This window comes from Odontesthes bonariensis, chromosome 4, assembly GCF_027942865.1.
Source record: "Odontesthes bonariensis isolate fOdoBon6 chromosome 4, fOdoBon6.hap1, whole genome shotgun sequence".
Taxonomy (NCBI): domain Eukaryota; kingdom Metazoa; phylum Chordata; class Actinopteri; order Atheriniformes; family Atherinopsidae; genus Odontesthes; species Odontesthes bonariensis.
In genome coordinates, this window is record NC_134509.1 from 1,739,675 (window position 1) to 1,766,169 (window position 26,495).

Sequence of the window (26,495 nt, forward strand, 5' to 3'; positions counted from 1 at the left end):
CACCAGGATGTTTTCTGGGAAAACTACATTGTGTAAAAGCAGCGTCCTGAATTCATGTGTGAATGATGATATAGTTGAGTTAGTGAACGTATCAGTGATTTTACAGAAACATCAGTCAACCTGCTGATGTCCTGTTTGTCCAACATTAAATATTCATTCTTACTGTTGCCTTAAAAACTCAGATTTTTATAATAAAAGCAAAAAATGTCAAATATTCTAAGATAAAAATGTAATACCTAAATATATTGAGATAAATACTCAATATTTTCCAATAAAAAGTAAAAAACACGACTGAGATAAAGAGTAAAAATGAGAGAAAAGATCTGAGACAAAATTTCACCAACTTTGAACTTTAATCAATCAATCTTTATTTATATAGCGCATTTCATACCACAGGCAACTCAATGTGCTTTACATAAAAACATAAAAAAATACAACACAGAAATACAGGTAAATAAAAACATTAATTTGGTGCGGATCTTTTGGAGGTGTGAAAGCAGACCGGACCTAATCCCAGACTTTTTGCTTTTTGTACCTCAGGAGCATCCGTCGTTTGTCTGCTGCTAGGTAACAGAACAGAGCGCCGTTCTTCTAATTACTAGACCGGCTGTGGTAAAGCTAACGAAAGACCGAAAATAATATTTCTAGACCGAAAATTAGTAAGGGACAAACGTGGGCCGCCTTGCCCTTTGTCGTCGTTGTTGATAAATTACTTGTACAGCAGCATAGTAATTACACAGTTGTGAAAATAGAAAAACGTTGAAAAAACATATAGTTTTGATTATATTAAAAGCAATAACGGCACGGAAAGCGTCCATGACTACATTCACTTTTGAACTTAGCACTTTGTGTTGCGCGTGTTTATTCTGACCAACAGCCGAACGACTTCAGGGCGCGTGGCTTTGTTGACATATTTTGGTCCGTTTACTGAAATGTACAGTCTGAAAGCGAACCGAACCAAAATTAAAAAAAAAAGGTTCGGACCAAAGCCAGTGAACTATCGGACTTTCCTGGTCTGAATACGCCCTAAGAGGGAGCATTTAAGAAGCCGTTCAATGGTCCATAAATTAAAGGGGACTTGGGTAAAAAACTTTATTCTGAGAGGAAATATTAAGGTTTATACAGTGATAATAGGTCCTAATAAACCATTTGAATATGACTAAGTTTTCCTCTTAGTGAAGCGTTAATGAGATAATTTGAGTAAACTAATAAAAGCTAACAAACATGGATAAACTTTCCTCTAAGAGGAAGCATTTAAAAATATAGCTAATAACAGAACGGTTGATATAATGAATGATAACAGATCTTCAATAAATGAATATGACTAAGTTTAAACTAAGTTTAATGAATAAAATTATCAGATAAAAACATGAAAAATGAACATTGTGATGAATAATGAAGCAAAAATTCCCATTTCTGAGATGAAAAATCTATAATTCAATCAATAATTCACCAGGTGAAAATGTCAGAAAGTCAGAATAAAGACAGAATGAGCCAAACAGACTAACAGTGAAACACTGGCAGGATTCTGATGCTGAACATCAGGAACTTTCAATCCAAAGCAGATGTTGTGGACTGTTAAAGTGTGTAGAAACAGGACGGTGGCTGCTGGGGGACAAAAAGCTGCTCTGAGTTAAAGAAAGGATGCTGCTGGGCTCTTCTCCTCTCCCTCTGCAGCCGGGAGGAAGAGGTGATCTAAAGTGAGGAGTGTGGCAGCGCCTCCTTTAAACTCTGTGGGCAGTCCCTCATGCTCATGCAAATGTTGTTTGTAAAGGATCATTTCAGTCCTCTGTGTGAGCGTTCAACAGCAACATTCAGCAACATTCTGCCATCAGAAAGCAGCTCCAGCCCAGGTGTCCTTTCATCATCTAACAGGAAGTGAAAGTGAAGAAACATCAGGATGAACCCCGGCTGCTCACCAGACTTCTGCTCATTGCAGCAGAATCAGTGAAGATCTGTCAGCAGGTTGGAATCCATCTGGGCTGATGCAGCTCAGTGATTCCTCTCTGATGTCACAGTTTGTCACATGTGCAGCAAACTAACTGCAGCTGACATCAGCTGAATGGGCTCAGCTGAAGTGAGCTGCAGAGAAACACAACCTGCTGATACTCAGTGTGAAGCTTTGACTGGAAACACACAGAAAAACAACATCCTGGAAGAATGGCAGCTTCCATCTTTAAAGGACCGGAAGAGGAAGAAGTTTCCAGGGAATCATTCAGAAGAGTTTCAAACAGAAACTGACTGAGTCCATGAATCTGAAAAGGTGTTTCTGAGTGAAAGAGACAGACATGAACAGACTGAACTATCTGTTCAGCAGGGATTCTCTGACAGGAGGACACTCTGTGTACTCAGCACAGAGACAACCAGGAACCAGGTGACCAGAACCCAAATCCAGGATGCAGAGGTTCTTCAGTGAATGTGGTGCTGAAGGTGTGGAGGTGGATCAGTGTGTCAGAGGAGACTCTGTAGAAGGACAGAGTGCCAGCAGGACGGTCCACATACACTGCTGCTCTGTTACAGACAGAGGAGGAGGAGGAGGAGATGGATGTTTCTCTGTTATTGTGATAAACAGAGTATTTACCTCCATCAGAGCAGAACAGACTCCAGGACTGATCATTCAATCCAAACACACACTCACTGCCTCCTCTCCCGATTCCTCTGTAACTCACTGATATAGAAACGTCTCCTCTCCACTCGACCTCCCAGTAACAGCGACCAGTCAGAACATTTCTACACAGCAGCTGATGCCACCAGACATGAAACCTGTCTGGATGATCAGGATATGGCTGAACCTCCTCCTCCCATGTCACCTTCCTGTTGTTGTCAGACAGTTTCAGGTTTCTGTTCACTGTGTTTGTGTCGATTGTGAGTTGGCAGGAATCTGATGGAGAGAACAAACACAGTCCAGCTGCAGTTATTGATCCATCATCTGTTCACTTTGATCAATGAGTGATGTGACAGTGTGAAGATGGCTGGATGTCATGAATCAGATGAAGAACACACTCACACTTCCTCAGCCCTGGTGTCAGCCATCGTTCTCCAGCAGGCTCCACCCTGAAAGGAGGAGGGGGGTCAGAGCAGCATCAAACATGGACATTACATGGCTCTCACACACACTGTTCTACACTGAGAAAGGAACAGTCCAACATCTGGACACATCCACTGGAATGGAGCATCTGGACACTAGAATGAAAGCTGTCTGATCAGCACTGACACCAACAAACTGCTTCTTTCAGCCATCTGCTCCTGATCTGAGCCAGAGCTGCAACCTTCTGTCGGCCCTAAAGCTTTTAGATCTGATCCACTCTTTTAACCTCAGTCAGTGAAAGAGGCTACACACTCCAAAGGTCACACCTTAGACTCTCACATTTCCAATGCTGACTCTGCATTTACATTTTGCAACGCCTTTAATTCTGCGTCCTCAGCCCACTTTGAACCACAGGCACTATTGCAGTTGTATAATGAACATTTCCTTTCTATCCTTCACAAAATCATCCCATTTAAATCCAGGTAACAAACATCTAGTAATACCCCTCAGACCAAACTGAATCAACTCTGACCAACAGACACTTCTCACTGTTGTTCCTGCAGATGTTCTCCTTGGAGAGCTCAAACACCTGCTGTTTCTGTCCAACCAGTGTTTCTGCTGAGCAAAGGAAACAGGCTCCTACATGTGTGATTGTTCATGTAACACTCAGCAGGAAGCAGAAGCACAGGGCTGAGTGCAGCACAGAGAACATGTTCCCTGCTCTTCCTCCTCTGTCAGACACTGTGAGGCTGCAGCAGGCCTCTCCATACCTGAGTTTGTGTGGATCCTTCAGTGCAGCCCTCAGCAGCTTCCCTCCTGAGGCTCCTGGATGGTTGTAGCTCAGGTCCAGCTCTCTCAGATGGGAGGGGTTGGAGGTCACAGCTTCAGCCAGAGAAGCACAGCCTTCCTCTGTGATCAGACAGCCTGACAGGCTGCAGACACAGAGCAACACAACTGCTGTTATAACAGATAATAATAACATAATAACAGATGTTACTGCATCACAGAGACTGTATGAAGCTGAAACAGCAGAGAATCCTGACCTGAGAGCTTCCAGCTCACAGTTTGGACTCTTCAGTCCATCAGACAGCTGCTTCACTCCTGAATCCTGCAGGTCGTTGTTACTCAGGTCCAGTTGTGTCAGGCTGGAGGACTGGGAGCTGAGAGCTGAGGACAGAGCTGCACAGCTTCCCTGTGAGAGGTTACAGCCGCTCAGTCTGAGGAGGGAATATTAAATAACATTAGTGTCAAAACTTAGTCACATTTAATGTCATCTTGGAGACAATCCTGGGAAACATCACATTAAGTTGCTCTGAGAAACCAAGATATCTTCCTCACTTTTAGCTCCTATTTGCTGCATTTGATGATAAACAGCATATTAGAGAGAGACTTTTTATGGACGGGCAGAGTATCTTTCTAGCTTCTACTTAAGAGTTAATATTAATATAATATTACAGATTAATATGTGCAGATTGATGCTTTAACATGAAACAAAAACACATGCAGAGTGGCATCTAAAAGGTTGTGGATCCATTTTTACATGTGAAATGTGTTTTGCACATCTGTGAATCTCTTCCTGTCAGTGTGTGACATGTAATCTGTTACTTTGCTGCGACTGTTTTGTGTCATTTTAGTGCAGCTGATCTGTAGAGAGGATGCACCGATGTGAGGTGCAGTTCCTAACTACAGCAGCAGGTGGCAGCATTCCCCACATGAGTTGACAGAACTGCAGTCTGAACTGAGAGAAGGAACAAGAGTCTCTGCAGCACCTGGATCCAAACAACAGGAACATCAAGGAGAAGGACGACGGCCGGGTTTCAACCAGGAGAAGAAACACAAGGTGGAACATCTTTATTTCACCCAACACTCGTCTTCTTCTTGTCAGTTGCACAAAGGACTGAACTTTATTTCTGTTTATCGCAGGGACCACTTCAGAGTTTGGACTGACCTCCTCATTCATTTTGAATCAGTGGGTGTGTCCAAACCTTTGACTGTTGCTGTATTACAGCTTCCTGTCAGAGGTGTTGAGGCACAGAGGCTGAAAACAGTCGTGCTTGAAGTGATTCTTGAATGCTGCTGTCTGAAAATGAATGATTATCTCATATTGTTCACAAATCAAAGCTGGTTTTTCATCATAACATGTTAGTTTATGTCCTAAACTGGCTTAACTGAGCTTGTTTTCAAAGGATAACAGGAAATTATTTCCCCTCATGATTATCAAACATCTGGGCATCAGGCCAGCATCTGTAGACGGCATCTTCAGAGCTGCAGCGACTGATTTAACCTGAAAATAGTTGTTTTTATGTCTATTTCAAAGGTTATAAATAAATGTTTCAGCCAGAGTTCATATGTGTGTGTGTGTGTGTGTGTGTGTGTGTGTGTGTGTGTGCAGACTAGATCAGAGGAAAGTGACACAGATCTGGAGATATTTTACTTTGTGATTTTAAACATCTCTGAAAAAGTAACAGATGTTACTGCATCACAGAGACTGTATGAAGCTGAAACAGCAGAGAATCCTGACCTGAGAGCTTTCAGGTCACAGTTTGGACTCTTCAGTCCATCAGACAGCTGCTTCACTCCTGAATCCTGCAGGTCGTTGTTACTCAGGTCCAGTTGTGTCAGGCTGGAGGACTGGGAGCTGAGAGCTGAGGACAGAGCTGCACAGCTTCCCTCTGAGAGGTTACAGCCGCTCAGTCTGAGGAGGGAATAATGAGATAAATCTGGGACTTTCTCTCCCATAGAAACAGCAGCAGGATATTCATACACATCCCTCTATATCTGTACTCACACAGCTTTGTTGGAGGCTTTGACCACTGGCAGCAGCCTCAGAAGAGCCTCCTCTGAAGCAGAGTATTTCTTCAGCTCAAACTCATCCAGATGTTTTCCTGATGACAGTAAGATGAAGACCAGAGCTGACCACTGAGCAGGAGACAGTTTATCTGAGGAGAGACTTCCTGAACTCAGGGCCTGTTGGATCTGCTCCACCAGAGAACGATCATTCAGTTCATTCAGACAGTGGAACAGATTGATGCTTCTCTCTGCAGACAGATCCTCACTGATCTTCTTCTTGATGTAATCGACTGTTTCCTGATTGGTCTGTGAGCTACTTCCTGTCTGTGTCAGCAGGCCTCGTAGGAGCCTCTGATTGGTCTGCAGGGAAAGACCCAGGAGGAAGCGCAGGAACAGGTCCAGGTGTCCGTTTGGACTCTCTAAGGCCTTGTCCACAGCACTCTGATGGAGATGTTTTAGGTCTTTTTTGTCTTTGAATGATATAAACCTGTTTGGTTGCTCTCCCATCAGGTTGAGTCCAGAGTTGATGAAGGTCAGATGGACATGAAGAGCAGCCAGAAACTCCTGAACACTCAGATGGATGAAGCAGAACACCTTCTCCTGGTACAGCCCTCTCTCCTCTCTAAAGATCTGTGTGAACACTCCTGAGTACACTGAGGCTGCTGAGATATCGATGCCACACTCTGTCAGGTCTGATTCATAGAAGATCAGGTTTCCTTTCTGCAGCTGCTCAAAAGCCAGTTTTCCCAGAGACTCAATCATCTTCCTGCTCTCTGGACTCCAGTGTGGATCTGTCGCAGCTCCTCCATCATACTTGAGCTTCTTCACTTTGGCCTGAACCACCAGGAAGTGGATGTACATCTCAGTCAGGGTGCTGGGCAGCTCTGCTCCCTCTCTGGTGTCCAACACATCCTCCAGAACTGTAGCAGTGATCCAGCAGAAGACCGGGATGTGGCACATGATGTGGAGGCTTCGGGACGTCTGGATGTGGGAGATGATCCTGCTGGCCTGCTCTGAATCTCTGAACCTCTTCCTGAAGTACTCCTCCTTCTGAGGGTCAGTGAACCCTCTGACCTCTGTCACCATGCCAACACAGCCAGCAGGGATCTGATTGGCTGCTGCAGGTCGTGTGGTTATCCAGAGGCGAGCAGAGGGAAGCAGCTCCCCCCTGATGAGGTTTGTCAGCAGCACATCCACTGAGGTGGGCTCTGTAGCATCAGCCAGGGGCTCCTTGCTGTGGAAGTCCAGAGGAAGTCGACACTCATCCAGACCATCAAAGATGAACACAACCTGGAACTCTTCAAAGCTGCAGATTCCTGCTGCTTTGGTCTCAGTAAAGAAGTGATGAACAAGCTCCACCAAGCTGAACTTTCTCTCTTTCAGCACATTCAGCTCTCTGAAAGTGAATGGAAACATGAAGTGGATGTCCTGGTTGGCTTTGCCTTCAGCCCAGTCCAGAGTGAACTTCTGTGTTAAGACTGTTTTCCCAATGCCAGCCACTCCCTTTGTCAGCACTGTTCTGATTGGTTCATCTCTTCCAGGTGGGCCTTTAAAGATGTCTTCCTGTCTGATGGATGTTTCTGCTCTGCCTGCTTTCCTGGATGCTGCTTCAATCTGTCTGACCTCATGTTCATCATTGACCTCTCCGCTCCCTCCCTCTGTGATGTAGAGCTCTGTGTAGATCTGATTCAGAAGGGTTGGCTTTCCTGCTTTAGGAATCCCCTCAAACACACACTGGAACTTCTTCTTCAGAGCGCATTTAACTTTACGCCCACAAACTGCAGCAACGAGTTCTAAATGAAGACAAGAAATAACATCAGTAAACAGACATTTCAACCCTGTACAGAATGAGTATCTGAACATCTGCTGCTCTGTGTGCTGAGACATCAGTAAATGTGTCATTTATCCAGCAGGTTAAACCTTTAGAGGAATCCTCTTACCGCTCTGCAGACGGTCAGCCAGCTCCTCCTGCTTCATTCTCCTCAGAAAGTGAACTGTGATCTTCACTAATGCCTCTCTGCTGCTCCTCTGCTCTTCATCCTCACCCTCCCTCTGACCCTCTAAGCATTCTGGGTAATCTGGACTCAGAACCTTCTGCATCTTCTTCAGCTCCTCCTTCACAAAAGTGAGCATGTTGTCCTCCAGCAGCTGGAACAGAAAACTATATGAATGAGCCCATCAGACTGAAACCATGGAGCCAAACATCAGATCCATGTTGGACACACTGACAACCCACTGGTCTACAGAGTGCAGCATGGAGATGGCTGTGAGCAGAACAGATGGAAAAGTAGTTGTTGCTCATGTACAGACCATAAATATGGAGTCCAGCTGTGTTTGATGCTGCTGGGCAGACGGACCGCTGGGACCCTCTGAGCTCTGCTGGTCCACTCTGTGGAGGAATCATGAAGAATGAGCTCACATTGTGTCTGTCCACACAGAGAGCAACACAAGGTGAAGGTCCATGAAGGGATGTGTGGATGTGAGCAGTGGGTCAGAGGACTCCCTGGACAACCTGGTGTTCACTGGAAATCCCAGAGACATCAATGTAAGGTAAACACAAGAAACTTGTGCTAAAGAAAAAAAAATGGACCAGACTCAGTGAATAATTCCCTATAATACAGAGCAGTGCTGACCAACATATCATTGGGGTCATCAGGTGGGAACCTCCTTTCATCAGTGTTTCGTCGAGTTGGGCCCACGAAGAGGTAAAGATAAGTAGGAAGGGGATGCAAACCCTGGTTCGGGTATGGGGTAATGAAAGTATAAAGGCTGCCAGAGGTGGAGGCAGGACAAGACACACTAGCAGATTCAGCAGACAAACTCACCTAAACAGTCCTACAATCACTAAAAATGCCAGCAAAAACAAAGCCATACAGGCCAACTCACCTAAAATGGCCGCCTGGTTTCAAAAGGCTCACATGGGCCACACCCTCCACTTAAATATGTGGAACTTCTTCTTTGTTTCTTCCAAAAGTCTGTTTACCCTAAGTGCTCCCCCTGCTGGGCCCCCAGCTGCTATTGCTTCTTCTAATCCAAATCCACTGACTGGACTTTACTGCCTCATCTGACACTCCCTTCACTATTTCCCTCGCACTCTGTCCACTTACACCCAGCTCCCTCAACAATGAGACAACAGACTTTGCAACAAATCCTCTACATCCTACTTCCACTGGACATATTCTAACCTTCCATCCTCACTGCTCTGCTTCTGCCCCCAACTCCACATACCTAAGCTTTTTCCTTTCATATGCTTCTGCTACTAATTCCTCCCAAGGAACAGTCAGCTCTATGAAATAGACTCTCATTCTACTCCTAGACCACAAGACTATACCAGGCCTTAGATTTGTACCACCTCCATCAGTGTTGGTGGAAAACATCCAACACACACCGCTTCACATATGAACATAGAAATGGATGTGAAACAGAGCTGAGCTCACATTAAACACACGTTGGAGTAAAAACTGTTCAAACTGACTCATTTTACTCTGTTACAGCATTTACACTCAGCTCACCTCTGAGGGGATGGATGTTGGGCTGATTGGAATTCAATAGGACGACCCATCGACCGGTCACTCTTCATGGATACACAACTGGGTCCAGGTCCAGGTCCAGGTCCAGGTCCAGCTCCAGGTCCAGGTCCGGGTCTCTGATGGATCCTGACAGAAAAACACTTGTTTTCTTCAAACTAAAGTATCAGTGATAGTGTTTGAGTCTGCAGTGAGACGGCCTGTCAGAGAGTCAGTGTGGCTGCTGTGGAACAATGTTACAGCTCCCCCTGGTGGCAGCTCTGTGATCTTACAGAGCTCAATGCTGATAAACACACACACTCTGAGGCTTTTAACCCTCAGATTCAGACCAATCACCAGCGACCCTCAGCTGCTTCCTGCACAGCTTCCTGCTGTATAGAAGTGGCTGCACATGTGACGTCCTGTTGGAAAACTGAGATTCTTCACACTCCATTGATGCCAAATGTTAATTGGCTCTAAGTGTTTTTCATCAGATCAGTAAAAACATAATATTTCTGCATCAGCCGCCCTGTTCACTGCATAATCAGCATCCTGTGAAGAAGCCACATCAGTGGGCAGATATTCAGCAATATTCTCCCTTTGTTTTCACAAAGAGCTGCAGGACTGAACTAAAACATCACATCACACACATGATGCAGCTAATTAGTCTCATCAGAGACGTCAACAACTGATCCAAGTCTCAAGTAATTCAGCTGGAAACTGGTTATCATCTGAAACATGATGCAGCCTCTGAATACTGACAGCTACTCACTGCTGGGCTGATGGAACATCAGCATGGAAATCAATGAAGAATTCCTTTGACCAGTCGCTCTTAAAGGACACACAGCTGGGTTCTGGTTCTGGTTCCTGGTGGATCCTGATGGGAAAAAAACAATTTTCAGCCTGCATGCATGATATACTTAATAACCTCTAAATCAATGACCTGATGCTAACTTACTCTGCGTTCGAGGCCTGTAAGCTGAAAAGTGGGTGATCCCTCTGCAAGTGGCTCTGTGAGGACCCCCTCCTGGGTCCAGGTCTCTGTCCCTTCCTGTGAATAAAGGTGGTTTGGTGCTGTGAGCGCTGAGCTGGGACATGGAGGAGAGTCATGGACAGTTAGGCTACGGCTACACGGAAACGTTTATCACTGTAAACGATACTTTTTCTTATCGTTTGGCTGTCGCGGCCACACGGAGCCGGCGTTCCCACTACCCCAAAACGACAGAGAAGCCCCCCTGTGTGGTCGAAATCGTTTTCGTACCCGTTTTAAAAAAAAACCTCGTTTCGTTTTCGTGTAGCCGTAGCCTTAGAGATGGTCACCTCACCTCTGAGCTTTGCTCTGGCTCTCATGTTCCCCACACAGAGAGGTTTCAGTGTCCTCACTCTGATCCATGCTGCTGAACTCACATCAGCTCACACACACGTTCTACCTTCTTCTGCAGAGGAGACAGATACCTGCAGATTCGCAGAAGATGTGACGACAATGAATCATTATTCCTCTAAACACAGTTGCAGTTGAGTCCAACCTGAGCTCCGTCGCAGCGACCAGGACGTCTTTATGTTCCCGTTAGTAAAGGCCTAATCCGTTCAATAATCTAATAAATTACTCTTCTTATCAAGTATTTACTCTGCACTTGTTTCCTGTTCAAATTTAACTTGAGAATCTGAATTATTCATCCTTAATCTGCAGATGGATGACTCACAGAGCCAGGGCCTTTCTCATCAGCAACACACTGCTGCTGACGTATAAAGTTCTTTCTCTCTTGGACAACATAACAAAAGTGAACCGAGTTTATGCAGAGAAGTGAAATATAACTAATCATGTGAAAGCAGAGAATGTGTTAATCTGGGGATAAAATATCTTTGAGATTTAAAATAAACTTCTGTTTTCATATGAACTGAAGCGTTGTTTTGTCCATTAAAGTGTGGGCTGCACATGAAGAATTTGATACCAAAAGGAAGGTTGCAGTCATTTCCGTTGGCTGTGACGCTGAGGTTTGCTTCCGATTCACGCACCATAAAGGGCCATTTCACTACTTAGTTCGCATGCTTTTCATAATAGATTGGGTGCTGTGTGAAAACCGCAATAGTCAAATCTGGATTCAATTATTCCAAAGAGGGTATAGATTCGGCCCTGTGAGTCAGTGCCATGTAAGTGTCTCCGCAGGAGTCCTGCAGTGAAGATAAAGAGTCACAGCTGCTCTCCAGCGGCTGTCCGGTGTTCTGTCGATTTGTGCTACTTCGTCGAGAAATGCTGCCGCCGCAAAAACCAATAGGCGTGTCTATCGGTTCAAGCTACCCTACTTTATGGTTTTCTACCTCTGTATATCAAATAAAGTCATAAAGTAAGTGTTTTTGTCTCTCGTGTGTAATTATAAAAAGTGTAATTAGTCTTACACTTCTTACACAGTCTTAGCTTCGCTGCATTGGCTCCCAGTTGCTTTTAGAATAGATTTTAAAATTTTATTGTTTGTTTTTAAAGCTTAGCCCCTCAATATTTGACCGAGCTCCTTCCTATCCACTCCCCCGCCAGATCACCGAGATCCTGGAATCAGCTCCTACTGCCCCCCCCTAAAGCAAAACTCAAAACCAAAGGTGACCGAGCCTTTGGGGCAGCGGCCCCTCGGCTCTGAAATAACCTTCCCTGGCACATTCGATCTGTAGGATCTTTTGAGGCTTTTAAATCCTCCTTGAAAACACACTTTTTCTCCCTGGCTTTTAATCATATTTAAGTAGACTCTTGGCTGATAACCTTGATTTGTTTTATATCTTTATTTTAAAGTATTTTATTTGAACTTATTTTATTATATTCTATTGCACTGTGTTTTAGTATCTATTGATTTTAACTGCTTGGAACGGTTGCATTATTCACTTTTACCTTTAATGCAGCTTTTATCCTGTACAGCACTTTGGTCAATCTCGGTTGTTTTTTTAAATGTATAAATAAAGTTTGAGTTGAGTTGAGTAATGAAATTGATTTATTTAAGAGGGTAGCATATTTTGATAGTCCAATAACACGCTGTCAAATAATGCTCCCCCTTCTCAATGCATTCATTCACAATGATGGAGCAGAGTCACCTAAATAAAGACAGAAGTGTCCCAAATACAAAAATCAAATGGTGAATGACACCCCATTTGTGCATGTTAAGCTAACTGCTTGTTAATACGATAAGTGTTTTATTACTTTGCATGTCTTCCAAAACAGAAAACAATCAGACGCAGGGTAGCAAAACATGATGGGCGTGAAAACGAAACTTAGAAAATCGGCTCGGCGCATGCGCAAAACCACAAAGTAGCAATTCTCGACAAGTAGCAGAAATCGACTGAACACCGGCTGCGCTCAGGCCGCATCCAGCGGCTCCGCATCCAGCGGCTCCGCATCCAGCGGCTCCGCATCCAGCGGCTCCGCATCCAGCGGCTCCGCATCCAGCGGCTCCGCATCCAGCGGCTCCGCATCCAGCGGCTCCGCATCCAGCGGCTCCGCATCCAGCGGCTCCGCATCCAGCGGCTCCGCATCCAGCGGCTCCGCATCCAGCGGCTCCGCATCCAGCGGCTCCGCATCCAGCGGCTCATTTCCGCATCCTTCACAGACCGATTCAGTCATCATAAAATAGAGATACACCTTAAAAACGACTGTGTGTTTAAGTGTTGGTCACCAATTTAGTGTTAGCCCGATTCTTTGATTGGAAGCCCCAGAACAAGCCGGAGAAATGTTCAGTTGTTGGTTTCGGTCCCAGGTAAAGTGGCAGCGCTGGGCTCGGAGGGCCGGAGCCCCGCAGGGTCTCCAGCAGAACGGGCCCCGAGCTCTGGAAACACTTCATATTTATCTTCTTCACCTTCATCTCAGAGGCTGGACTGACACGCGACCGAGTATAACTGGCCAGTTATTCCCAGAATGTGATAAACAGCATGCGTGTTGCTGTTCTGCGTGAATCTAAAGTAACAGACCTCTCTGACAAGATGGAGAAGCTTCATCTGACTCCGTTATTCAGTCCAGTTAGAGAGATCATTTAGAAACATCCAGAATATGAACACATAACGTCTAAGAACAGAACTCCAACATTAATCTGCCGCCTGTTCCACAGCTTCTGACACAAAATGGAGGATTTGGTGACCGCGAGCCTGCTCAAACGTTCGCTTTAAACTTGGAGTCTGTTAACAACAATAAAGCCGCAGACTTCTGCTGCTCTGGTAAGTGAGCTGCTGTCAACAGTGAGACATTAAAAACACTTTATGTTACCTGCACAGGGAGGTTCACCCGGAGAGAAACAGCCGCGCGACACAGAAAACCAACTGCGCCACGAGCAGGAAAGTGAAAGTTAAACGGGTCTGTTGGGGAAATGAGAAAAAAAAGGGGTTGGACTCAAGTTCAGGCTTCTTCAAACTCAAGCTGTTAAAATGTCAACAACGTGATCTTGTTTGATTAAAAATCCTACTTGGTGACGTCATGGAAACCTGACTCTATTTATTCATTCATGGGATGATGAGAGCAAAGCGCTGACTGTGAGGAAGTGGCAGCTGGCTGTGTGTGTGTTTTAAACACTTATTCTATATTTCAAGAACAGCTTTTATGATTCAAAGTCACATCCTGTACTCTTGAATACAAAAACACTCATCAAAAACGTGTTCCAGGCATAGACTGTAGATATTTAGTTTAATTTCATTTACAGAAAGCAAGTTCCCCACAGAAAGGTGGAGCTGAGCCAGCATCTGATAACAGTGGAAAGGACTTCACCTGCCTCATAGAAACGGAAACGCCAAGCCTCACAAGTATTTCATCGTGTTATTTCCTTTCATTACATAGAAGTTCAGAGAGAGCACATTAATATTTACATGTGCCTGCATAGCAAAAAGTATTGGTCAAATGTTTCATTTGTCTCATGATAATCATGTCTTTCCTTCTCCAAAGAGTGTTTGAATCACTCCCAGATGTTCTCCCAACCACAGCTAAACTCCTTCTTCTACAGAGGAACAGAGGAAGCGTCTGAGCAGAAACCAAAGCAGCACAAAGAGGTTCTTCAGTGAATGTGGTGCTGAAGGTGTGGAGGTGGATCCGTGAGTCGGAGGAGACTCTGTAGAAAGGATGCAGTCAGTGTGAACACCTGTTTGATCCGTTCCAGCTGCTCATTTCTGTTTAGGAAAGTTCCTCAGTGAGTGAAATAACCTGCAAAGCAGCAGCCGTGATGAGAGCTGGCTGAAGCCTCTCAATGCTTCTTCCTTCATTATCTCCTCATGGAAGGAAGCATTGGAGTTTTCATTCCATCCATCAAAAGGAGGTTTGATGATGCTGAGCTCATTTTTCTGAATGATAACACATCACAGAACAATGAGAGAAAACAGTAGAAACAACCAGAAAACAGTCCCCAATCTCACCAGACCAGAGTGGCTTTTTTCCCCAAAGCTTTATAAGAAAAGTACAATTTGAAGGTATGTTTTACAAAGTCAAACTGTTCAGCCATTAAATAAAATAGTTTTGTGACGTATCGCTGTTTTGTTTCTGGAGCATGCGCAGATCTTAGCGTCCAGATACAACTCAGTATCATGTTGGCAAATATAACACAAACACCTTTACTAATGCACAGGGCTCTCAAGTCTCACGCAATGAGCGTGAAACACACGCATTTCAACAAGTTCACACGCCACACATGCCATTTCTCACGCTGAGAAATGATCAACTTCGTCACACAGAAATTCTAATGGCCTATACTATAAACGAGTCAATGGCAGGTTACTGTGTGCTCGTACAGCTCAGAACTATAGCTCTGGTACAGCTGTCTTGATTTAGCAACCCATCGGCAAATCACAAAATAGAATTTCTCAGCCAATCAGAAAACAGAATTTCTTGTTGCCGGGTGAGGTCTGAAATAGCTTTCAGCTGCAAGCACACGTGCAGAAGTTGTAGACGAGCTGTAGGTGGAAGAGAACTGTCAGGATCATCAGCAAGTCATATCTTCATTTATTTTAATCTTTTATTAGTTACTATAGTTTTCCTACTCCTTGTAAAAGACCAATACCCGATTAAAGTGTTCGTTGGAGTAGTAGGCCTAAATATTCAGCACACACCCTTTGACATGAGCAACTTAATGAAAAATATGTAGGAGTGTAATTAGGCTTCCGTGGTTAAAGGTGGGGTAGGGGTTCTTTTTCTGGAACATTTTTTTACATATTGCTTGAAATACTCTTCACACCCCCATTGCAACCAATTAATTAAAAGTTTTGACACAAATATGAAAAGTTTTAGTGGCCTCTAGAACGTACAATCTAGGAAAAACAGTATCCAATCATACTGAACGGACCGTTAACAATGATTGGATTCTGATGCGTCTATCAAACTTTAATCTGCTCCTCCCTCCCCCTCCTTCCCCCTGTGCGCGTACCCTGCTCCGTGAACAAATTACGCGTCCAGAAGCTAAACTAGAACCAGCTTGGCTAGCACCTAGCATTATTAAACATATAGTTATCATATACTAAATACTAAATACGGCAACGATCGATGCTTGCTGTCAGAACAGCGCTCGTGCACCTTCGTGCTCGTGCTCGTTCATGTACTCTAGAGGCGTGCCTTCGGGGGGAAAGTGAAGAAAGGGGTTGGGACTTTTTACCTGTGTATTTTCAAAATGCAGCTTCGCTGGACTCAAAATCCAGGATCTCCTACCCTACCTTTAATCTTTTTCAAAGGTGACTGGTATGAGCAGATTCCCAAGGCTATCTACAATTGCCAAACTGGTATTAGTTCTGCCGCACTGAAATGCTGATGCAGAGAGAGTTTTTTCCATGGTGGGGCTCAATAAAACAAAGACCAGGAACACGTTGGCTCTGAATGGAACTCTGTCATCCATCATGACTGTGAAAATGGCTGTGCTTTAAATGGGAGCCCCCAATATCAGTCATCAAGGATCAAAATCTGCCACAAACACTTACAACAACACTCATAAAAAAATGTTGTTTGTTAAAGGGATATGCCACCCCCAGGCCAAATTAAGTGTATCCCCGCATTCCCGAGACATAAATAAGTGTGTGGGAGCGTTTTCCTGGCGACCCAGGCATTGTCCGAATCTCACAGCACTGACCACTGCTTGGTTGCGCGTAATACATACATGCTAGCGTCGCCAGCGTCGCCACTCGAAATATTTCGCCCAACGTGAATTCATTTACTTGATTTACCTTCTAATTACTGTGTGAGTGGTGTACTTTCACATCGAGTGCAAATGACTGTGTAAATCTACACGGAAGGCGCGGTTTGCTCATGTCGGTTTGGGGACTAGTTTCCAGTGCGGAAAATACAGCCGAAGCACACTCCCCGCTACGTCTTTGGGAATCCCCCCCCCCCCCCCCCCGGCTGCTTCACGCTGGTTTGTTTGAGGAAAGCGGGAGTGGGGGAGTGTGCTTCGGCTGTATTTTCCGCACTGGAAACTAGTCCCCAAACCGACATGAGCAAACCGCGCCTTCCGTGTAGATTTACACAGTCATTTGCACTCGATGTGAAAGTACACCACTCACACAGTAATTAGAAGGTAAATCAAGTAAATTAATTCACGTTGGGCGAAATATTTCGAGTGGCGACGCTGGCGACGCTAGCATGTATGTATTACGCGCAACCAAGCAGTGGTCAGTGCTGTGAGATTCGGACAATGCCTGGGTCGCCAGGAAAACGCTCCCACACACTTATTTATGTCTCGGGAATGCGGGGATACACTTAATTTGGCCTGGGGGTGGCATATCCCTTTAAGACTTTGCATACCTAAAACAATTTATTTTAGAATATAGCAGAATTTAGTGTAAAAGTGAAGATTTGTGATTTTGATATAAATAAAACAATTTCTTTGTTCTTTAAGTAGCTAGTTTGTGATTTTAATTGATCATAAGCCATTATTAAGTTTATTCCATGAGATGAAAGCTGTGCCGCAGATGGCATCACAAAGGATAATGAGATGGGCTGTGTTGTTAAGAGCGGATGAGTATGTTATTGTCTACAGAGCTGGTAAAGACAATGGGAATGCATATGCTCTTAGCCGCCTCCCACTTTCAGTGAAACCCAGTGGTCCAATACCAGAGGAACATGTGTTAATGTTGGACCAGGAGCAGAGTCCATTAACAACATCAGAACAGCTTCAGAAATGGACAACTAAGGATCCCATACTCGCCAGGGTGCGTGAGTATGTCCTGAGAGGATGGCCATATAACTGTGAAAGAGACTTTATGCCTTATAGACAGAGACAACCTGAGCTGAGTGTACAGGATGGCTGTGTGCTGTGGGGAACCCGCGTGGTGATACTAGAGAGGGGACGAGCTCCTATGATGGAACAGCTACATCAGTCACACCCGGGAATGAGCCGCATGAAAGGCCTGGCAAGAGGTTACATGTGGTGGCCGCACATGGACACTGACATTGAAAACAAGGTAAAGTCATGCACCACATGCCAAGAAAACAGAAAGGCACCTGCCTGTGCACCACTCCACCCCTGGGAGTGGCCTGAGAAGCCGTGGAGAAGACTCCACATAGATTATGCAGGTCCTTTTATGAGTAAAATGTTCTTGGTGATTGTAGATGCGCACTCAAAGTGGTTAGAGGTATACCCGGTGACCTCAGCTACATCAGTAACCACAATAAACTGTCTGAGAAACAGTTTCAGCACACATGGCATTCCAGAGATGATCGTGTCTGACAATGCACAGTATTTTGTCAGTGAACAAACCAAAGAGTTTATGACACGAAATGGAATCACACATGTCACATCAGCACCGTACCACCCCTCATCTAACGGCTTGGCTGAAAGAGCTGTACAAACCTTCAAAGATCTCATAAAAAAGAGCACCGGTGAGACATTGGAGATCAAGTTAAACAGGGCTTTGTTTAGCTATCGCATCACTCCACAGTCAACAACTGGTCTATCACCTGCTGAGATGATGATGGGCAGAAAGTTGAGGTGTACACTTGATCTCATACACCCAGACTTCAAACAAAAGGTGGAATCTAAACAAGCTAACCAAAAAGCTTACCATGACAAGCATGCCAAAGAACGCAACTTGGTGGCAGGAGATCCTGTCTATACCAAAAACTATGGATGTGGACCTAAATGGATACCAGGACTGATACAGAAGATCACAGGACCAGTTTCCTATACAGTGTTGCTGGGAAATGGTAAAGTGATCAGGCGACACGTGGATCAACTGTTCAGCAGACATGATGAAGATCTCCCAGTTCTGATACCAGATCTGACACATGACGAGGAGTATGTGGTACCTCCAACAGTGACCTGCACAGGGCCACAGGACCCAGGTACTACACAAGTGGTTGACAAAGTTCTGCCTATAGTGATACAGGACAAGGACAGCAGTGCACCTGGTGGTTCGCCAATGGAAGAGTTGCGCCATGTTGTCTGTGTTCATCAAACTGACATCATGCAGTTCATCTTCTGACCGCCAGGGGGAGACAAATCCCCACCAACGAAGAGACCGTTTCCTTCATTACAGACTGAACACAAATCAATAATGTTTATTAAAAGATCAGCATCAGTGTTGATCCAGTTATGATATCAGAGACAAACTGGTCACATGTGCTGGCATTAAAGGTGATTGGAGCAGCTGCAGCCGCGTGTTCTGATTGGATGTAGAAGACCAGAAACAGACAAACTGATTCCTGAACCTCATTTAAATAAAAGGTACAGAGTCCACACAAAGAGACTTGCTTGTTTTCAGGTTCACTCAGAATGTACTCGGGTTAATTATTGATGATGTTAAAGTCATATAAAGCTACAGCAGCTGACCTTTGATCGCTTTAAGACTTTTATGGTTTGAAGAGTTTCAGAATGACGGCAGCCTGCAGACACAGAGGACTGATGTCGGAGAAGAAGCAGAGGATTTCCAATGCATTAAAAACAATGGCTGCTTTGGTATTAGAAGACTTTGCAAATGGGGCATTCGAAGAGAGCGTGTGTTCAGAGACAGAGAGGATTTGCTGGCACATGATGGCGACTGGCTCATTAGCCGTTTTAGGTTCCCGAGGACAATCCTCCTGGAACTGTGCGCAGAGCTGTGGCCGGCGTTGGAGCGCAACACAGCGAGGAGCCATGCGCTGCCTGTGCTCATAGGTGATTTGCACACTGGGGTTCCTATAGCAACCGGGGCATTCCAGAGGGAGCTGGCCAACCAATTGGGACTGTGCCAGTCTACCATGAGCCGAGCCAGCGTGTGGGACAGAATTATCTGCATCTCAGCCACGTATATCAAATTCCCACAATGCAGTTGAACAGGCCAACATTAAAGCTCAAGTTGAAGCGAGAACCGGTTTTGTGATCGAAGCTATCGACTGCACACACATTGCTATAAAAGCACCATCACATGATGAATTTGTATGTTAGCAGGAAACATTTTCATTCAATCTATGTACAGATCATATGTGATGCGTAAAGTTTCCCAGTTTCTATCCCGTCTTCACAGCATCATAGTCGGTGGTTAAAGTTAGTTTCTTGCTGGTTAAATTTCAGCTTAAGGAGACTCAACTTCTGTTCAGGACCTCCGTCCTCAGCCTCTGACTGGAAATATGTGAGGTATCCACGCAATTCACTTCTACCACTGACAGAACAGTCCTTTTTAATGATGATGATGATGATGATCAAACACCTGATAAACACCAACTAACACAACCAGGATCCGTAAGGCCGATTTCAGACTAGAGCGTGGCGTGGCGGCAGCGAGACGAGGGCAGTCTTAACACCGGTTATCAGGCGGTGTGTTCTACTTGGCTTTTCACACCGGACAGTCCGCGGCCGCGGTAGTTCCGCTCCAGCCCTGTCTGCATTCCCCATTCATTTCAACGGGACACCGCCGGCCGCTGCCGTCCAAATTCCGCTCGAGTTCTATTTTCCAAAAGCAGCGCGGGACGGAGGCGTCTCCCGCGCCGCTACCGCCCGACTACCGCTGCGTCGGTGTGCAAGGACAGATCTGTTTCCATGTATTTTCGCCTCCGCCGGTGAAAATCGCTTCCGTTCCACCACGCTTTGCCGCTCTGGTCTGACATGGCCCTAAAGGTGGTTTGGTGATGTGAGCGCTGAGCTGGGACATGGAGGAGAGTCATGGACAGTGAGAGATGGTCACCTCACCTCTGAGCTTTGCTCTGGCTCTCATGTTCCCCACACAGAGAGGTTTCAGTGTCCTCACTCTGATCCATGCTGCTGAACTCACAGCAGCTCACACACACTTTCTACCTTCTTCTGCAGAGGAAACACACATCATTCATCTGCACAGCAACTCACATCCTCCTCTCCATCATTTGGGCTGTAGAAAGATCAGCGGCTCCTCTGATTGGCTCTGATTCTCTGCCCCGCGTTAAAATGATAAAGCTGTACTTTAGGGGGGGTGAAGCTGTTTTTACAGCCGTGTCTGGGGAACCTTAACTCCAGTTAGGGATGAAAGGTTGGCAAGATAAGATAATAGATAAGAACGCTCACCTCCACCCGAGGAGCGTTGACGCAGCAATGTGCATTATAACCGAATAGTTTTTGTCTCAGTGGTCAGAGCAGCTCTGTACCAGAACAGTTTCTGTCTTTCAAGATATTATTAAAAGCTAATCTCCTCAGTAGAGAATAACCGACTCTGTGCCTTACTAAAATTTCCACCACACCAGTTAATCAATAAGCTGATCATCGTGTAGATTTGTCTTCAAACACAAACTGATCAAAGTTTGTTCTGAAATAAGAAGTGAACATGTTCTCCAACATTACAGAGCAGAAACAAACAGGAAAGTTTGAACTTACACTTTGTTCAGAGTTGAAAAAGAAGAAGTCTCTCCGCTCCACGGACTGAGACACAGGTGAGCTGTTTCCTGGAACCAGTCAGAGCTCCACCTCTGACGGAGGCAGGACGGGAAGGTTGAGTTCATGTTAGAACACACCTCCATGTTAATGAACAACAAACTGATCTGAAAACATTTCTCTGCTGTCTGTGCGTTAGAACAGGTGTGTTCAGGTATGACTGATGGTTTCTGACTCTCCTTCAGAGGCTGCTAAAGTACACAGAACCTCTTTTTAAGTAGAGGCACATATACTTTGGCTAAAAGAAGAAAACTTTCAGATTCAACTTCAAAAGAAAAGAACAGGCTGTGAAATATTAAATGAACAAAGTTTTCAGTTTGCTTTCATATTCTTAAAAAAAAGCTGTAGAAACTAAGTTTTGGCTTCAAACTTCCCGGGGTAACGCCGTAGCACGAGCGCAGTACGTCGGGAACTAGTTTTCAGCATCTGGAGGTGGAACCGAGACCTGCAGGTGACCCGGTTACTCTGCTGCCGGTCCATCGAGCTCTTTGAATGAGGGTTTTCACATATTCAGACAAATCAATAAAACCAAGTGTTACTGGTTATTATGGGTGCTGATGCCAAAGGCATTACACACACATATTACTGCTGTGCTGGACTGTTATTCTTCCGTTTCCGTCATGAATTTCGGTTCGCTACTAGTCTAGCAGCGATGGTCCGACCGGCATAAAAAGCACACCGCTGCGTGCGCAATGACCTCGAACGGTGTGCATTGATGTTTGGCTCTCATTAGTCGAAAGGGATTCCGGCAAAATGGGAAAAAGTGGGAAAATTGTGGATGGGAAAATGCATTGAAAAGCACTTAACGAGCCCATTTTGGCCTATGGGCCAATTTTAAATGGCCTATTTTAGAGGCCTTTTTACTCAGCTATAAACCATAACACAGACCTCATTCAAAGTTTATATGTGACAGGAGACTCTCGGCTTTAACTGAACCAAAGGGTTTGTTGATACATTATACAGCTTTGAAAGAACGGCAGTTTACGTTTTAGGAAGACTACATCTCAGCTGAGATGTCTCTCCCACTCTGCTTCTAACTCTCAATTTGATACTGCACCAATTCCTCGAACAAATATCTCTCATGTCCGAAATATCTGCCCGATCTGGACAATTTTCACTTCAAAACGTAGGCATTTTTGTCTTCTTTCACACAAAGTCACACTTATTGAGCTGTGCCTCACAAATTTATCACAAATTGCCTCTGAGCCCTAGCCTGGGAATTCCCATGCTGCTTTGCGTGCGATTTCATTCACACTGCAAAGGCAGCCTGGAAACCACCGCCCTTATTTTTGCCTGAGTTAGGGAACCAATCACAGAACGGGGGGCGGGGGGCAGCAAGACGATGACGACGTCTATGCGTGACACCGAAGCTTGTAGAGTGTTAATCCAACAGTCTGCAGAATGACCGTATATTCCTTCTACCCTCATATTAACTTTGCACAAACGACAATAATCGTTAAACGCCAAAGTCTTCTCATGCACAGTAAAGCGTTTTCTTCTTCCTCGTCGAATTTCTGTCGCTCTACATACGTCATCTGGTATAAGGGATACAATTGGCTATGAATTGCGCGCAAAGCAGCATGGGAAGAACCAGACGCCATTTGATAGACATTCGTAGCGCCCAATAAACGGCTCTAGGCATTCGTAAACCACGCCTCAAATACGAGAAAATTTATGGCATATAAAAGCTGTGTTTTAAACAGAACCTTGATTAAAATGAAAATGCTGTCTTCAGCAGACTTGTCTTATGAATGGGAAAATCGATTGAAAAGCACTTAACAAACCAAAAATGCCAAAAACTGCCTTGTTTTGGAGGCCTCATAACTCAGCCATACAACATCACAGAGACCTCATTCAAAGTTTATATGTGACAGGAGACTCTCAACTTCTGTTCAGGACCTCCGTCCTCAGCCCGCTGACTGGAAATATGTGAGGTATCCACGCAATTCACTTCTACCACTGACAGAACAGTCCTTTTTAATGATGATGATGATCAAACACCTGATAAACACCAACTAACACAACCAGGATCCCTAAAGGTGGTTTGGTGATGTGAGCGCTGAGCTGGGACATGGAGGAGAGTCATGGACAGTTAGAGATGGTGACCTCACCTCTGAGCTTTGCTCTGGCTCTCATGTTCCCCACACAGAGAGGTTTCAGTGTCCTCACTCTGATCCATGCTGCTGAACTCACATCAGCTCACACACACTTTCTACCTTCTTCTGCAGAGGAAACACATCATTCATCTGCACAGCAGCTCACATCCTCCTCTCCATGTGTCAGTGGATCTTGTGCTCTGATAATAAAGACGTGTTTCAGTAACAAACTCATCAGAAATGTGTTGTTTTATCACGCAGTGGACTCCTATGTTCAACATTCAGCTTTCAGGGGGAGATGTTAGAGGCTGATGCCACAGTCTGAGCGCACAAACACCATCCACCAGCTAGCAGTTAGCATTCAGGGTCAGTGCACACAGAAGAGCCTCAGAGGAAGGAGGACTCCAACATGGCGGCTAACCAAAGCGCTGCAGGGGCTCAGCTTCACATTCTCAGTCTGAAACTTAAAGTTAAAGTCCTGCTCTGTGGAAACACACACCAGCTCAGAGAGATAAACTTCATCTTCCTGTCACACTGTGTGGATCAAACATTAAGGCTACGGCTACACGAAAACGAAACGAGGGTTTTTTTTTAAAACGGGTATGAAAATTATTGCGGCCATACGGCAACGCTGCTGGTCCAGACGAAAACGATGAAAAACGATGAAACGATGCAGTACACACGAAACACCTCTAGGTGCGCTGTAAGCCCCCCCCACCGGTTACTCCAGAACAATAGAAGAAGCAATGCGCATGCGTGTACGCCCCTACTTCTACCAGCACGAAGCTCACGTTGTTCCTTCAACAACGCCGCTGTAGTTAGCAGTGTCTGCAGCAGTGCTGCTATCAATGTTGTGGGGTCCATGATGATCGCTGTCTGTCCTTGTTGTGTTGTCTTCTTCTTCCGGATTTTGAATGGAAGCCGCTTTTTGTTCTGGTCACTGACGTATGTGTATACGTCACTGCGTTGGTCATGTGGCTGTGACGCAGATGTAAACAAATCCGTTTTCGCTGTAACAATGGAAACGAAACAACGCCGTTTTCAAATCTTCCCACTCTGGAACCCGTTCTCAAAAACTATCGTTTTGGGGTAGTGGGAACGCCGGCTCCGTGTGGCCGCGACAGCCAAACGATAAGAAAAAGTATCGTTTACAGTGAAAAACGTTTTCGTGTAGCCGTAGCCTAAAACCATTCCTGCTGACGGACGTCAGCGGCGCTGCAGTTGGCCTCCCATTCAACAATTAAAGGGCCATTTCACTGCTCTGTGTCCCGCTGATGGCTCTGCTGGAGGTCCTGGATGGAAACTGCTGCAGTTGGACGGCTCAGATGGCTGATCCATCAATCTTGTTCTCATTTAGGTGCTGTTTACACATACCCGGGTATTTTGATAAACGCATATTTTCTAACCTTCGTTTGCAAAAAAACTAGGTGCACACAGCCCCGTTTTTAAAAAAAAAACACGTCTACATTGATCAGCATAAATACGTTATCAAGAGCTGTTAAATTACGCCAAGCCTGACGGTGGCAGTGTTAGAACAATGAGCCCCGAGCCCTAATGCGTCTTTGTTGGTCAATACATTGTATGACTGTAATTTTCAAAATCACACAAGCGAGTATAGCTCTCAACAACAGAAATGCTGCTAGTACCTCCATGCCTTCCAGATAAACAATGGACGGAGAGAATGGCGTTTTCACGCTAGCATCCTGCCAACATGGCGGATAGGGGCGGGGCTCTGTACTATGACGACAACTCCTCATTCTCAATTGCCCAAAACTCAGTTTATATACAAACGCTAAACGGAGTTTTTAAAAAATCTCCACTTTTGCTGGAGTTTTTTTTTAGCTTCGTTTTCGGAGGAAAAAACTCCGTTTGTGTATAAACGAAAGGCACAAGCGAAGGGAAAGGTCTTCGTTTATCAAAATACCCGGGTATGTGTAAACAGCACCTTACACCCTCATGTTTACTCTGTGTGGGTTCCTTCATGAAGCCGTTAGCTCGACGCTCTTCTCTCTCGTCATCCACGACAAAATAAAAACTCCACAAGATCCTCTTTTGTTCCTCAATTTACTTCCAAAAAACATAAAGAATGTTACAGCACTGATCCGATATGAGAAAAATAAAAAAGTTGAGAGAAAAAACAAAGAGAGTGGCAGAGAGAGAGAAAGGTCAAAAAACTGTGAGGCTCCACTCTGTGCCGCCTGACCAAAATGACTCCGGTGACCACACTCTCCTGAGATTAACAACAAATTAAAGGCAATGTATGCAGTTTTTAACCTGTTTAAATAATGCACACATAAATGACCTGAATTAAACTGTTAACTTATTAAATTATTATCTGTCTATAAATACTGTAAATAGCTCCTTTTTTATTACAATTAACGTCAATCATATTTCAACATGTAAACTCAAATAGCTATCCAAACATCAATAAACCCAAACAGGACCCAGGCTGCTGCACTCTGCATTCGGGTCTTTTCAGGCATCAGCAGGTGCACGGATGACCCACCCGTGCAGCCCAGTTTAAGGACATATCCGACCACATGAACGGGGGCCAGGAGACGCAGCTTCCAGCCAAGCTGCTCTTCAAAGGTTTATTCTGCAGATTTAAACCATGTGAAGTCTTTGCTTTCAATTCATTTCTATGTTTTATTGTTCAATGTTCAATTCATTTTGTTTGTGCTCCAAATAAATTCACTTCATATCTTTTTTTGTTCTGGGGCCCCATGAAAAAACCCCGGCCCCACCCCGGCCCTCCTGATAAATTTGGTCTGGAGCCGCCCCTGCTCATGACTGTAGAAACTGAACGCAGGCCTCCGCCTGTTTCCCCTCTAAAAGCTCACATTAGACATCCCATAGTCCTTCCTGTCCTGCTGCCCATCATCCGGGTATTAATGCATCTACAGCCTCTCAGAACAATTCTGTCCCGATCTGAGCAATCCAACTACTGAAGGCCCAAACTTATGGCAACTTTAACAGCTTCGTTCACCACTTACTGACACCGGAACTGCCGAGCCGAGCCGAGCCGAGCCGAGCCGAGCCGCTGCCTCCTCCGTCCCGACTTCACGGTTCCAGCTGTGAGTCCGGTACCGGGAAGTTTGGAGGTTTGTGCCGGAACTGAGCCGCCCACAGCTGATGTTAACGCGTTAAAAACAGCTGAAATGACCTTCAGACGCGGAGAAAAGCAGCTGCGCCACAACGGGACGGAAAGTGAAAGTAAAGTGAGAGGAGACACCCAGAGAGGGAGTTCTGATCCAGTGAGAGA

The 26,495-nt window shown here is 45.1% G+C and overlaps 1 protein-coding gene across 2 annotated transcripts; it reads right to left on the reverse strand.

The window, feature by feature from the left end:
• Nucleotides 1-334: 334 nt before the first annotated feature.
• On the reverse strand, nt 335-22,635 carry LOC142378204 (uncharacterized). 2 transcript variants are annotated; one of them, XM_075462463.1, is made up of 14 exons: nt 21,081-22,635; nt 13,565-13,653; nt 10,650-10,760; nt 10,283-10,375; nt 10,097-10,201; nt 9,331-9,474; nt 8,129-8,207; nt 7,759-7,966; nt 5,817-7,611; nt 5,550-5,723; nt 4,072-4,245; nt 3,799-3,960; nt 3,008-3,054; nt 335-2,881 (listed from the first exon to the last, which is right to left on the reverse strand). In XM_075462463.1, the coding sequence occupies exons 3-14, from the start codon at nt 10,715-10,717 to the stop codon at nt 2,349-2,351; spliced, it is 3,582 nt and encodes a 1,193-aa protein (XP_075318578.1). In that variant the 5' UTR covers nt 10,718-10,760; nt 13,565-13,653; nt 21,081-22,635; the 3' UTR covers nt 335-2,348. The 2 variants fall into 2 exon arrangements, with proteins under 2 accessions (XP_075318578.1, XP_075318579.1); XM_075462464.1 differs by lacking the exon at nt 21,081-22,635 and having other exon boundaries at nt 10,650-10,779; nt 13,565-16,320.
• Between the last annotated feature and the right edge of the window lie 3,860 nt (nt 22,636-26,495).

Coding starts and splice junctions, on each gene's coding strand:
- LOC142378204 (XM_075462463.1), bottom strand. CDS start 10,717: ATGGATCAGAGTGAGGACACTGAAACCTCTCTGTGTGGGGAACATGAG. Junction 10,376..10,649: donor AGCCAGAGCAAAGCTCAGAG/GTGAGGTGACCA, acceptor CTTTATTCACAG/GAAGGGACAGAGACCTGGAC. Junction 8,208..9,330: donor CAACATCCATCCCCTCAGAG/GTGAGCTGAGTG, acceptor ATTCCTCCACAG/AGTGGACCAGCAGAGCTCAG.